The sequence below is a fragment of the Prosopis cineraria genome, unplaced genomic scaffold (genome assembly GCF_029017545.1).
Source record: "Prosopis cineraria cultivar Desert tree isolate PC_DT_omini unplaced genomic scaffold, ASM2901754v1 PC12, whole genome shotgun sequence".
Lineage (NCBI taxonomy): Eukaryota > Viridiplantae > Streptophyta > Magnoliopsida > Fabales > Fabaceae > Prosopis > Prosopis cineraria.
Window position 1 is genome coordinate 16,960,616 of NW_026555343.1, and position 15,612 is coordinate 16,976,227.

At 32.4% G+C, this 15,612-nt stretch overlaps 1 protein-coding gene across 1 annotated transcript; it reads left to right on the plus strand.

The window, feature by feature from the left end:
- Positions 1 to 13,514: 13,514 nt before the first annotated feature.
- LOC129289698 (hydroquinone glucosyltransferase-like) lies at positions 13,515 to 15,349 on the plus strand. Its single transcript, XM_054926510.1, has 2 exons — positions 13,515 to 14,079; positions 14,207 to 15,349. Exons 1-2 carry the CDS (start codon positions 13,551 to 13,553, stop codon positions 15,109 to 15,111), a joined length of 1,434 nt encoding a protein of 477 aa, XP_054782485.1. The 5' UTR covers positions 13,515 to 13,550; the 3' UTR covers positions 15,112 to 15,349.
- The last annotated feature ends 263 nt before the right edge of the window (positions 15,350 to 15,612 follow it).

Sequence of the window (15,612 nt, forward strand, 5' to 3'; positions counted from 1 at the left end):
GCATGAAAAGTATAGAAATAAAGATCCTATTGCTATGTTAGATGTATTTATGATTTAATTTTTGAAGTTTCTTGATTTAAATCTTAAGAGAAATGGCTTTTGTATGCATATTCCATGCCGATTACACTTTATTTTTTGGATGTGACACTATGTGAAGGATAGGGATAATGTTTAATCAAGTTTGAATTGAAGATTAGCAAGCTTATTTTGATTGGTAATCATGCTTTATGAAATTTGTTATTATCAGAGAAAAATGAGATAGATGATGTCCTTTTCTATTGTGGACTGATTATTACATAAGGAATGGAATTTTGGAAGTTTGATTAATTTAAATATTGATATTGGAAATTTTTGGAAAAGGAATTTGAGAGGAAGAAGTTTGTTATTATAATTTGAATGTTGATGCATGTAAGGTGTTCAATAAAATGCTTTGTAGGAGAAAATTTTGTTGTTTTATTGGTAATTAAAACTTTTGGAAGGTTTTCACAAGGAAGGTTGAAATTGGAATTAGAGATTTTGCAAAAGTATGATGAATTTAATCATAAATGTTTGGAAAATTATACATTGAAGGTGTTTGGTAAAATGTGGGAATGAATTAAAATACTAGTTGCTAATGACTGTATTGTTAGCCTTTGGGGTGCTATGGTTAAATCCTAATTAGCTAGATATTCGTGCATATCACATTGATGCTTGTTATTCGTGAGTTTAACAGTCACACTTGTTATTTGTAAGCTTCATACTTGTGCTTGTTTCATGGCTACTAACAACAGTTGATTACTTCATGGATTTAAGCCATGCTTATTAATTATTTACCCTCATAGATTGTGTATATATGCTTTTTGATTACTCATTCTCATAAACCATGTGCCCATGTTTGTTGGTTACTTATCCTCATGGACTATGTATTTACACTTGTTAACATTCTAATAGAGTACTGCTAAAACATAAATTTTTGGAATATTATTGTTTTTAACTTTATTTTACTAAGCAAACTGTTGTTTAATTGTATATGATTTTATATAGTGAATTATATAACTCAATTATTTAAGATAGAGATTGTAGCTTGGAAAGTTGAACTTGATTTCTCTATTATCTATAATTGAATATATATATATATATATGTATATAGAAAGAGAGAGAGTTGATTTATGTATTCCTATATGATTGCTTGAATTATGCAAAATGTATTTTAGTATGTCAATGGTTATTTTTCTTATTGGATTCATAAATGTTCTCTTCTTTCCTTTTTCTTAAATATCAAATTGGGAGTTGTTCACTGAAAAATTATTTTGGCCTTAGATATAGTAATTGACGCTAAACCTCCTGATAATGAGTGAGGGGTTTATGCTGTTTGGAAGTGAAGGAACTGTGGATTAAGCTTTCTTTTGATGTAAAATTTGAATTTATGAAATTGTATTTTATAAATTTAATTTGTGCTTCACATAGACTATAGTTAGGATCCTTATTTTGTTATATACTTTGTCTACTGACTGAAAGGGGTTGGGCTTTTGATTATTATGATATTTTACTTGAAACCTTGTGTTGTAGAATTTTCAGGAGGTCTTAGTTATAGGGATGTTTTGCAAAATTTCTACAAAAATTTTGAAACTTTTTTAATTAAAATTATCAAGAATGTCATAATTCCAATGTAAATATAAGTCTGTTTTAGAAATGGAACAATAATTTCTCAATTTAAGGCTTAAGAGATGAGAGTCCTGGTGCATATCTTGTGTCAATCACTTACATTTTTGGTGCATGACAAAGGGCACCTATCTTGTCCATGCTTGAACTAGACTCTACCCCTATATGTTTGAGCTTACATTGGAAGTAAGTAGCTTCAAAACTCTATTACACACTTAAACTATTATAGCCCACTACTATAGAATATATCTTTAAGAGCGAGTATTTAGAAGCGCTTTTTAAATAAGCGCTCTAAAATGTGAATGCGGAATTTACCGGAGTATTTTTCTAAATAAGCGCTCCTGTATGTTAGGTTTCTCAATAAGATAATACTCCTAATTAATATAAATAAAATATTGTAAAAAATTTTAAAATACCTTCAGGAGCGCTCGTACTTAAGCACTCCTGAAGATACTGTTTAGGAGTGCTCTGGAGGAGCGCTCCTTCACGAGCACTCCAGAAGATCGGATATTCTAGAGCGCTCGTTGTCGAGCGCTCTGAAATATCATATCTTTTGGAGCGCTCTGGAAGAGGAGATCTTCAGGAGCACTCGATGACGAGCGCTTTGGAAGAGTGATTCCAACCTTTATTTATTTTCTATTAGTTTTCTTTTCTCCATTCAGTTTCTTTCAAATCTCTCTCTCTCTCTTTTATTGAGTTCGTGTGTTCCAATGAGTTCCAGGTCTTTGCTGTATCAGTTTATCATCACTGCTGTTTGTTGTTCCAGTTTGCTGTTTGCTATTTCTTTCAAGAGCGCTATTCACTGTTCACCGCTCGTCTGTCTCTATGTCGCACATCTGTCTCTATTTTTGTGTCGCGTCACAGTCCATTTTTCTCTGCTGAGAACTGTTCGCTGTTTGCTATCTGCTGTTTACTATTCTAGATTTAAATCTCTGTTCCAAATCTGCATTGCTATTGCAGATCTGTGCCGCTGCTGTACACCGGAGGAAGCGACACCGTGAAGACCTTTGTTGCCATCGTGCATTGCTGCTGTACAGCGGAGGAAGCGACGTCGCTGCTGCCGTGAATATTGCCATTTTCTGCCGTGAAGACTACACTTTGAAGGTATTTTTTTAATAATTAATTTATATATATATTTGAGAATAAATTTCAAATATTTTTTTAATAATCAATATTATAGATAATATATGAATTGAAGTTATTTATATTAAAATTATAGAGTATTTGTAGTTGATAATTTAGATTAAAGTTGAGGAAACTACTTGAACATTTTTATTTTATTTATGAAATATACTTTTAAGGGAGATTATTGTTATTAATTAAATTACAATTGATTGACAGAATTTAGATGCATTATGCTACTAAATTTTTATTTGAATGAATTGATTTTTTTAGTTTAAATGTATTGTGTTATGGAATTCGATTGTTTGGTCATTTGGGAGGTTCTTCTTTTAAAGAAGATGCTGTTGAATTTTTTTTTATAAAAATCTAAGTCTTTTGTTTATTGAATTTTGGTAATCATATTAGTGATATGGATCGTAAGTGGATGTCAGCTAATCGACTATCTAGAGAATATTGGGATGGTGTGGATGAATTCATTGAATTTTCATTTTGTCATGATCAAGAGCCTCGTAGAGTCATATGTCCTTGTTTGAAATGTTGCTATGGAAAAAGAGTAAAGCCAATAGAATTAAAAGATCATTTAATATGTAATGGGATTGATCCAACTTGTACTTGTTGGACCATGCATGGGGAGACAAGGAATAATGCAAGTGATTGGAGAGATAGTGCGAGCTACTCAACATTTGATCTTGATAGTAGGATATATGATGTTGACCATCTTGATGAAATGATTGATGTGATTGAAGAGGATCTTAGGGACTACCTTGAGATGTTTGAGAGATTGAAGAGTGATGCTGATAAACCATTATACCTCGGTTGTAAAAAATTCACAAAACTATCAGTTATTTTGAAACTATACAACCTAAAAGCGGCGAATGGATGGAGCGATAAGAGTTTCACGGATTTGCTTGAACTCTTATATGAAATGTTACCTGAGTACAACGAGCTTCTACCTAATACTTACGAAGCTAAAAAAATGCTCTATTCTATTGGGATGAGCTATGAGAAGATACATGCATGTCCAAATGATTGTGTCCTCTTTCAAAAGGAGTATTCAACCTTAGATAAGTGTCCAAAATATGATGCATCACGGTACAAAAGAAATAGATGTAGCCCAGTGAAGGCATTGTGGTATTTTCCAATCATACCAAGATTTAAATGCCTATACAGCATTGCAGAAGATGCTAAACACTTGACATGGCATGCTGATAAGAGAATTAAGGATGGCAAGCTATGGCACCCTGTAGATTCTCCTCAATGGAAAAAGTTTGATCTTATATACCCTGAGTTTGGGGTTGAAGATAGAAACTTACACCTTAAACTAGCCACTGACGGAATGAACCCACATGGCATACAAAGTAGTACTCATAGTACTTGGTTGGTTATTTTGAAGATATACAACCTCGCTTCAGCATTGTGCATGAAGCGCAAATTTATGATGTTGTCATTGTTGATTTCTGGGCCTCGACAACTAGGAAATGATATAGATGTGTACTTAGCTCCTTTGATTGAAGATCTGAAGATTTTGTGGGAGATAGGTGTGGATGTTTATGATGGGTATAGAGAAGAACATTTCATCCTACGAGTAATGTTGTTTGGCACCATAAATGACTTTCCTGCCTATGGCAATTTATCAGGATACAATATCAAAGGACGAGATGCATGTCTAATATGTGAGGAGCACACTTGTTCAGTGCAGTTGGAACATTGTAGAAAGAATGTCTTCATTGGTCATCAATAATTTTTACTGCAAACACATCATTACTGATGATTGAAGAAGGCCTTTAATGGCCACCCGGAGAAAGGTAGAGTTCCTATGCAATTAACTGGTGAGCAGCTCTTTGAAAAGGTCAAAGATTTAAATGTTGAATTTGGAAAACTATTTGCAAGTAAGATTGTTAAGAATGGTTGGAAAAAGAAGTCTATATTCTTTGAGCTACCATACTGGAAGACCTTAGATGTTAGGCATTTCCTGGATGCAATGCACCTCGAAAAGAATGTCTGTGATAGTTTTATTGGCACATTACTCCACATTTTAGGAAAGAGTAAAAATGGTATTAATGCAAGGATGGATTTGATTAGCATAGGGTTAAGAGAAGAGTTGGCACTAGAGAGGAAGGAAAAACGCAATTTTTTACCTCCAGCAGCTCACACCTTGTCTAGAAATGAAAAATTAGCTTTTTGTGAATTCTTGCATGAAGTTAAAGTGCTAGAAGGATATTCTTCAAATGTAAGTAGTCTCATATCCATGAAAGACCTCAAACTAGTAGGTCTCAAGACTCATGATTGTCATATCATCATGGAAAATTTATTGCCAGTTGGTATACGATCCATTTTGCTGAAGAAGGTGCGAGCCATGATTACTAGATTTTGTTTCTTCTTTAAGGCAATTTGTAGCAAGGTGATTGACCCGAAAAAATTACCAAAGCTAGAATATAAAATAGCTAAGATTTTAAGCGAGCTAGAAATGTATTTTCCGCCTTCATTCTTCGACATCATGGTTCATTTATCATTTCACTTAGTTAGAGAGATAAAGTTATGTGGCCTTACTTATTTGAGATGGATGTATGCAGTAGAGCATTACTTGAAAGTATTAAAAGGATATGTGAAAAATTGAAGTCGGCTTGAGGGGTGTATTGTTGAGAGGTACATCATGGAAGAAACAGTTGAATTATGCACTGGATATCTCTCTAATGTGGATGCCATTGGGTTGCCAAAGTACACAAAAGACATCACAGGTGAACAGGGTGGAATCATTGGGAAGAAACTCATTAGCATAGACAAGACACAATGGGAGTAAGTTCACTTGTATGTTTTACACAACATTGAGAAAGTTCAACCATATGTCAATAAACACAAGGCAATAGCTAAGAGTCAGAATAAAGGTAAAAATGAAACATGGCTAGTAATATATCACAACCGGCACTTTATATATTGGTTTAGAGCTCACATCTCTGAGGAGTCTCACCCATCAGAAAGGTTAAAGTTTTTGGCTTGGAGTACCAGATTTGAAGTATTTTCTTATACAGGTTATGTAATTAATGACTTTACATTTTATACAAAAAGCCAAGATGCTTGGAGCACTATACAAAATAGTGGTGTAACGCTTAAAGCTCAATCAATGCATGTCTCTAGTTTTAAAGACAAGAACCCAATCTATGTAATGATGTCATATTTTAAGATTATAGAGCACATTTGGGAATTGGATTATATCAAGTTTCATGAACCTATCTTTTGTTGCACGTGGGTTGACAATAAAAATAGCTTTTGAATTGACGAGTTAGGTTTTATTCAAGTAGATCTTAATAAGGTGACTCATAAAGATGAACCATTCATTTTGGCATCGCAAGCTCAATAAGTGTTTTACGTGTCAGATCCAGTGCACAAAAAATTGGTCGATTGTTCTTTTAACAAATAAAATAGTGGGTAATGAAGATGATGAATATTTCAATGTTGAGGATGACCCTTTCATGAAAACATCACGGACATTTGATATTTCAACTGGGGATAATGCCTTCTATATTAGAGAAGATCATGCGGAAAGGATTTGGATTGACAAGGGATATGTAAAACACACAAAAGAAAAAACAAAAAAATAATAAAAAATAAATTTTAACACTTATAAGTTCTTTATTTAAATTTCCTTTTAATTGTTAGAAATTTATTTTTAGTTGTTAATTTTTTTTGTTGCTAAAAATTTACTTTTTTCCTTTTAGGTATATGGCTACCCCACCTGAGAATAGTGGTGATGCTCCACCCACTGAAGAAGAAACATTCAAGGAGGTTAAACAGTGTAAAACTGTTATGAAAGCAGTAATATAGGCTCGAGCAGCTGGTCATAAATTACTAATAAAATGGAATGATAGGGGCCAATTAGCTAAGTCTCCTCAGTTGGTCAATTACATAGGGGTCTTAGCTCGTCATTATGTTCCCTATTGCATTGCAAACTGGAGAAAGAAAAATGACCCACAGCTTAAAGAAGCAAAAAATAATATATGGGAAGATTTATGTATATCTTTTAACCTGGATGAGATTCATAGGCATTATATCATGAGAAAAGTAGCATATGCTCATAGAAAGTTTCGAACTACCCTCACAACATAGCATCTAATAGATGCAAATGAAAAATTCAATCCTCATCCTCCTAAAATGTATCCTGAGATCCAGCAAGAGCATTGGGATAAATTTATTAAAATGCACCAGTAGCCTGAATTTCAACAGATCAGTTAGGTCAATCGCTCTAAAGCCGCAAGTACTCCTTTTCAATATAAAGCAAGAAGAAAAAGCTATCCATATATTGAACATGGTTTGGTAAATTTCAATTAATATTGTCTGTTGATATTACTTATATATATATAAGGAAATGTTTTTTAATTATTCTAATATCTTCTTTAAATAGAGGGAAGAATTTGGACCTAATGCTCCAATTTCTCAAGCTCTTGTTTGGAAGACTGCTCGAGAAGATAAAGAAGGCAAATTACCTAATGAACGCACTCGAAAAGTCTGGGAGGATTGTGTGAGTATTAATATTTTAGTGTATTACTTTATTTACATTATTTACTTAATGATTAGTTTACAATTTGTTCAACAGGAAGCATTATCACAATTAATATCACAAGATGATGTAGGGGAGCATGTGGATGTCCTTGGTAGGGCATTGGGAGCTCTAGAGGTCTCTGGTTGTGTTAAAGGAGTCGGATTTGGCATTTCTTAGGGCACCTACTTTGGACGTTGGTCCAAAATTTTTATTGAAGATGATTTTAATGCAAGGATGGCAGAAATAGAGGCAAAAAATGGAAAAAAAATTCAAGCTCAAATGAAAAAGAGATTTGAGCAAATGATTGGAGTTGTAAATGTGCCACAAGGTAGCTTCAGTGATAAAGATAGTTGCTCCTTCCATACTAAAGAAGACTTTCCTAAGGTTATAATTTTTCTTTCTATTATCTTCTCTTTATTCACAAATTATGTTTCACATTTTTTAAAAATATTAATTTTTAATTTTTAGGGCGACTCTCAATGTCAATTATGGTTAGAATCACCACATTGTCGTGTTATGGCACTCAAATCTGTGTATAATGACAATAGTATTACTATACACTCTAGACCATTGCCTGTTGATTACTTAAAGGTGACTATAACTATTCTAATAGAAAATGATGTTGAGTTGCTAGTGCAAATAGAAGATGAGGATATATTCACAATTTTTGATGCTGTTGGAACTTATGTGGCTTAGCCTTTAAAGCTCATTAAGTTACAGGTATAATAATTGATGGTTCTTTAAAATCATTCATGTTTTCTTATGGCCTTACCAATCCATTTTACATCTTATAGTCCTCAAAATTTAAACAAGTTGTAAAGAAGCCAATCAAAGCGAAAGGGAAGCCATCGAAAGGATCTACCTCTGTGACTAAGGTAAGGAAGACCAGCATAGAATCTACTCAGTTAAAATATCCTCATCAAAATGCACTTGAAGTGATTATACGGACAACATTTAAAAATGAGATCCGTGAAGTAGAATTTGAAAATGAGATTTATGGTGAAATAATTAGCGAAAAATTAGCAGTTGAAAATATTAACGAGATTCTGACCAAGGATTGGCTACAAACCATACAAATTAGTTTATACATTAGGTACTTTCTCAATTTTATTACTTATTATGGTATTTATTTAATTTTAGTTGTGAATGATTCTATTTGTTTTTATTTTAGGTACTTATATCATACTTTGTGGTTCCGGGCTCATTGATAACAAAATTTTCATTTATTAGCCCGCACAACACTAGTACCTACAGTGTTGTACCATTCTCAAAAGATTACTGATGCATTCAAAGCCAAAGACAAAAGAAACATGTTATTTTTTAGCTCCTCACAATCCAGGGTAAATTGTTATTATTATTTATTTTTAACTTTAATTGATATTTTACTTAATGAAATATTTTATTTTTTCAAGCAACATTATGTGCTTGTTTGTATCAATCCATTCATCCCTGTGATTTATTATCTTGATTCATTAAGAGATAGTGACGTTAAGAACTACAAATCTATGAGGATATTATTTAATCAGCAAGTTTTTAGTTCTATATTCTTTATATATATTTATTATAACAATTAATTTTTACTTGATATGCTTAATCATTATATAATAGGGCTATAGCACGTTATTGAGGAGGTGAAGTCTCCCTCCAAACACTGAAAGACCTGATCCTGTTGAGTTTTATTCATGGAAAAGAATAAAGGTTTATATTATTTTCTTAATAAAACAAGATGGTACATATCTAAATGATTGCTTGATTGATATTTTATGTTTGTTTTTTTGAATATGTTGTTTTGGATTGATGTAGAATTTTTAAAAAATTCTGGAACTTCCAAGTTATAGGGGAGACTCTGTCAGATTTTCGACAGCAAATACTTGTATCATATATATAACTTAATCACTAAAGTATTTTAAATTAAGTTAGAATTTATTTCTACCATATTTTGATAATAACATCTTTTATTATTTTATAGGTACCTACACAATTACAAGGGTGGGAGTGTAGATACTATGTTATGATGTTTATAAGAGAAGTAATCATACAACAAGAGTTTATCATTCCTGAAAATGTAAGTCAAAAGCTTTGAAATTAAGTTAATATAATGTTAATTACTTATATATTGCTTTCATGTCTTGTGTAGTATTTTGTTGGAGCAAGATATTCGTATTTTACTATGGAGCAAATAGAAAATTTAGTTGAAGAGTGGTCAGAATATATTATTGGCTGTTTGTGATAAGAAGTTAGATTTCAATGTTAAAAAAATAACAATAGTTTCATTTGTTAGGCTTGTTAGAAATTAAACTAGGTTAGTTAGAAAATTGAAATTGTTGTATCAGTTTCAAATTCTTTTCTTGTATATAAATTTTTATGTTGATATTATTTTTAAATTAGTTTTTGATATTATGATTTGCCATTGTTAAAGATTTGTAAAAGAAGAAATTTGAAAAATTTGATTTTTAAAAAATAAAAATAATATATGAGAACGCTCATTTGAAGAGCGCTCTTGTAAAATAACTTACGAGAGCACTCTGATTAAGAGCGATATACAGGAGTGCTCTAGAAGAGGGCTCCTAGACGGCACATACTGGAGCGCTCTTTAAAAGAGCGCTTCGATAAGGTGTCAGCATACGAAAGAGCTCTTATAAAGAGCGCTCTTGTATGGCAGCATACAAGAGTGTTCTTGTAGAGAGTACTCCCGTACATGATGCGTGCCCTTATAAACTAGAGCTCTCTTACGAGAGCGCTTTTCGAAAGCGCTCTTATATAGCATACATACAGGAGCGCTTTTCTAAAAGTGCTCCTGTATAGCGTACATACAGGAGCGCTTATTTTTAAGCGCTCCTGTACATTTCGTAGCGCTCAATATGAAAGCGCTTTGGAAGCGCTCCCTAAAGTCAAAAAAAGCGCTTTTGTAAACTTATTTTGTAGTAGTGGCCTCACGTGATTGAAGTGAGCCAGACTATATTAAGCTTTAAACCAATCCACACGTGACACCCTTACAATTCACACATGAATAAACCTATAAAAAGCATTCAATGCACTTAGCGAAGAAAGTGCTTTTTCTAGTAAACATACTTTCACAAATCATCAATAGCTATATATAATATTTATCCTAAGTGTTTCTAACATCTCTTTTAATGCCAAACTATAAATAGGACCTCATTTAAATGAATGGGTAATAATTGAACATGATTTAAGTGCCATATTATTGAAATCTTACCATCTTGCAGCCTGTGAATGAGAAACTTGCTCTCCCTTAGTTTATAGGCAAAAAAATGTATTACATATCTTCTAAGAGAGTTATTTCTGAGTGTGCATAAATTGTTCCAATCATCTCATTGAGTGAGAATTTTCTATGAAAATAACTTCTACATATTCTTAAGTGAATTAAGGATTGAGATCCCTTATCTCTAGACAAAAAAGAAATTTTTTCTATAAAGGTGTCATTTGTTTGGGAGAGATTTCCTTACTATCAAGAGAGTTTTCATGAGTGAAATATTCATAGGTGTTGTGAGTGATGTGTAGTGGATCACAAGTATTTAAAGGAAACTTGTGGTTTATACTATGATGACAAGTATCTATTAAAACTTGTGATATAATTGAAATTGACAGCAGAAGACAAACGTTGTCACCTCTTAAAAAAAATGCTAAATATTTTAAAATAGTTTCTATTGCCCCTAAGTTAACGTTCCCAGCCACCTCTTCGAACTTCCAAAGCAGCATTCTTATAACAAAGGACAAACTTTGTGATGTCTTAGTTGATATTTACAAGGGGTGGTTTGGTTGGGAGTAAGTAACGAAGGGAAATTGTACTTTTCGAAGAGTAATTCTCTCTAGATTCATTAAAAGCCTTAACTTGGGAATTGATGAAGTTAAACATCATACTTTCATCATGACTAGAGAAACAATTACTAACCAGATCCTAGGTAAATTCTACTTTCCTAGTCTTTTTTGTATATATTTAGAAATTTCTCTTTTGTAAATTTATAAAATAAAATTCACTTGAAAGATATTTTTGTAGTATTCAGCGTTAACAATGTTATATTTATTTTAAAAAAATTAAGCTATTTGAGTACTTATAAAATGAAACATGCAATCATTTATAAACTTCTTGAGAAATTAACTTCGAAAGTTAACTTTTGAGAAGTTCATCATATTGCATTGAGCCAAGCAATCTTTAAGTCAGTTTCAACTAATTCAAACAGATTAAGAAAATTACTTAAAACTATCTAATGATTGTAAAAGTATTTCATCCGCTTTCTAAAAACACAGTCGACTCTTATTACTGATTTTTTTTTTTTGAAGATCTTTTCTCACCATAATCACTCAATTATATATTTAAAAGTATTTCATCCGCTTTCTAAAAACACACTTGGTTCTTATAACATATAAAAAGGAATGGACGTAGTATAATTTTACTCCATCATCCATCGAATAGCAAGTCATATTGCATAAAAATGCGAATACATGTGTTTTGTTAGATATATTTAATTATTTACAAACTTTTATTTAAATGGTAGAATTATAATTATAATTTGAATTTAAATGAGAAAGTTTTATTAGATATCTTTATTTAGGAGAGGTCTGTCATTTACTCTTAGTATTTGACGAAAATTAACATATACTCATATTCTTTGTGCCAAAAAAAAATTACTCTTTTCGTTAAAAAGTGTAAGGCATTTTTCAAAAATTAGATGTTTAAAAATATAAGGTATTTTTAGTCTTTTGAGATGTAATTATTGCCTTTTTTTTTAAAGTGCTCCTATTGATGAATAACTTTACATTTATTATAGAGTATTTAATAAGAATAAATATGAAAAGATAAAGTTATTTAAAAGTAGGTAACTATTTTATTGAAAATGAGATTTGATTAAAAATACCTTATACCTTATATTTTTTAACGGAGGGTATAGATATTTTGATTTCTCATATAATTGAATAATAAAATATATCTCATGAACTGTCAACCCCCTTGGCTCCCTTCATCTAACTTACAAGACACTTTTGGGGGGAGATTTGGCATTCTCAAATGTAAAATACTTTGATAAAAATAGGTTTCATGAGTGATATTTTTTAGTATTACACTTCACATTATATTTTCTATCTTTTTAATGTTTTCTTATAGATGGATTAATAAATGAAAGGTGTTTTTAGATGTTTATATTTTTTTTATAAAAATAAGGATGTAAAGTTTATTTAATGAGCTTGATTAGTGTACATAATTTTATCTGTAATTGTCTTATAAATTGAAATGGTTGGAATATTAAAATGCTTAGATTCCTCCTTGCCTTCACCAATTCGAAATCTGACTCACCGCCGATAGTAAATATTTAACGTTATGTTAACCCCCCATAATATGAAAGCTAAATATAATATAATTTTCAAATAAAGGTCGTCTCAAAAATCGAGAGAGAAATCAACGTCAAATAGCCATTCTATTTTATAATATTTTAAAACATTTGTTTAACTCGTTTATCTATATCACGTCCAATATTGTTTGAACCAGTTTAAACATCGAATTGGTTTTAGAGTATTAGTTCATTAAACCGTGGTCCGTGGTTTAACCAATCGCAATTAAAATAATAAAATTTAAATATTATGTAGGAAAAATAAAAATATTTTAAACAATATCTAACCATGCATATCCTTATCAAAAAATCAATTAAAATAATAAAATTTAAAGATTATGTGTGAAATTTATATTCAATTGCACTACCATTATAATAAAATTATTTATTGTTCATTAAAAGTAACCAAAATCATCAGTGATGCCAAATTAATTGTCTAATCAAATCAATACAAGATTTTTATTATTAACTAAAATCATAAATGTATAATCAAATATATATATATTTATTTATATGTATATATATAACTATGAAGAAAAACCACCACCAGACAGATAAAAAACACAAAATAACGTAGTTTTAGGTTATTGATATTTTAAAAAAAATAGAAAAATGATTCTTGATAGTTCTGATCGGTTAATTTCCACCGATTTTACTAGGTTTCACTGGCTTTATGCACTTTTCTCCCAGTCCTACACACCCTGACCGGACCATTCCATAAGCCAGTTTCGATCGGTCCGATCTTATTCTGACATCGCTGGTGTTGTCATTCTTCTTAAACCGATTAATTCGTTCCTCCTCCTATAAATAGAAATCGACATCCACCATCTCAAAAACCTGTAAATATACTATAACTCACTTGCTAGCTATTCAAGTCTCTGAATCCACCAAACTACCAATCTTCCATGGAGAAAGGAGATCCTTGCGTCGTTATGGTTCCATGTCCGGGCTTCAGCCATCTCATTCCACTCATTGAGCTAGCGAAACGACTCGTCGTTCACCACCCTGACTTCCATGTCACTTTCCTCATCCCAACATTTGGTGCGCCGCCCTCGTCAACCACACTATCCATCCTCCAATCTCTTCCAGCAAACATAGAATTCACAGTTCTTCCACAAGTCAACCAAAACGACATGCCTCCCAATGCCTTTCATCCAGTAACACACATGAATCTCACTGTGACATACTCTCTTCCTTCACTTCATCAGGCCTTGATCTCACTGAATTCTCGAACTCACCTTGTTGCTATGATTGCTGATGTGTTCTCAGTGGACGCATTAGAAGTTGCAAAGCAATTTAACCTCAAGACATACGCTTATTGTGCTTCATCAGGTGCTTCGCTGAGCTTTCACCTCAATTTTCTCGAACTGGACAAGGATCTTGAAATCGCTTCTACTGAGTTTCCAGAGCTACAACGACCCGTGAAACTTCCAGGTTCCAAGCTATCTTTGTATTTGTTTCTTTTCTTTTTAATATTTTGATCTCTTGTGTATTTTTTGTTATGTTAACACATTTAATTGGTCAAGTTAAAAATGGATATTACTCCTGATACTTTTTGTAGGTTGTGTAGCTCTTCAAGGCAAGGATCTCATGGACTCGGTTCAAGAAAGAGCAAGTGAATCCTACAAAACAATTCTTCATATCAGTAAAGGATTGGATTTGGCGGATGGTATCATACTCAATAGCTACATCGATTTGGAAAGGAAGGTGATAACAACATTACAAGAAAGTAATCATAAATACCCCCCAATTTATCCATTGGGACCCATTTTACAAAGTGAATCGGCTAGCTTGAACGAGTCAGATTCACTGTGTTTAAAATGGTTAGACAATCAACCACCAAACTCTGTTCTATATGTTTCTTTTGGGAGTGGTGGAACACTGTCACAAGAACAGCTTAATGAGCTAGCCTTAGGGTTAGAGATGAGTGGCCACAAGTTCTTGTGGGCCACGAGGGCTCCAAATAGGGTTGCTAGTTCGGCTTATTTGTGCGCACAAAAGGAGGACCCACTGGATTACTTGCCAAAAGGATTCCATGAGAGGACCAAAGATCGTGGTCTTGTGGTCCCATCTTGGGCCCCACAAATTGAAGTCCTGAGGCACAAGTCCACTGGTGGGTTCTTGACACACTCTGGTTGGAACTCCACACTAGAAGGTGTGTTCTATGGAAAGCCAATGATTGTGTGGCCACTGTTTGCAGAGCAAAGAATGAACGCAGTGATTCTAACTGAAGAATTGAAGATTGCCGTAAGGCCAAAAGAGAATGAAAATAATAATGGGATTGTGGAAAAGGAGGAAGTTTCTAGAATTGTAAAGAGTGTCTTGGAAGGTGACGAAGGCAAGGAGATTAATAAAAGAATTCAAGTGTTTAAGAATGATGCTGTTAAAGCACTTGGAAAAGATGGTTCCTTTACAAGGGCACTCACTAGTTTAGCACTTCAATGGAAAAATTTGAGTGGCAAATAGAAAGATGCGAACCCTTCAGTATATTTTATAGTTAATTTCTCATAGTGGTGTGCCTTTTAATTTATCTTTAACAATAAATTTCTTTTTTAAGTCTCACGCTGTATTTTTATCATAGGATGTCTAATTTTGGTCAAAATTGAATGGATATATTCCAGATTCCTTCCCTGTTCCAACTGTGATGTATAATTCATTTAGAACAAAAAGTTCTAATTATTTTATAGCTGTGTTCAAATTTCAAGACTTGTCTGTTTTTCAACAAAATATTCGTTTCATTTTTTTTCTTTAATTTACACTATATCATTATTAATTAATTTCTTGATGTGAAATAATTTGGAAGAAAAATCTATGCCATTATCTAGTTTATGAAAAGAGCTTTCCATAGATGTGTAGATCATCTCAATTGAATATCAAACAAAGATATAAGGCACGTCGGATGTTGCCCCTAAATATTATCAAATGATAGCAAGTTTATGTTTGATATTGTGCAACACGCCGCGGCAT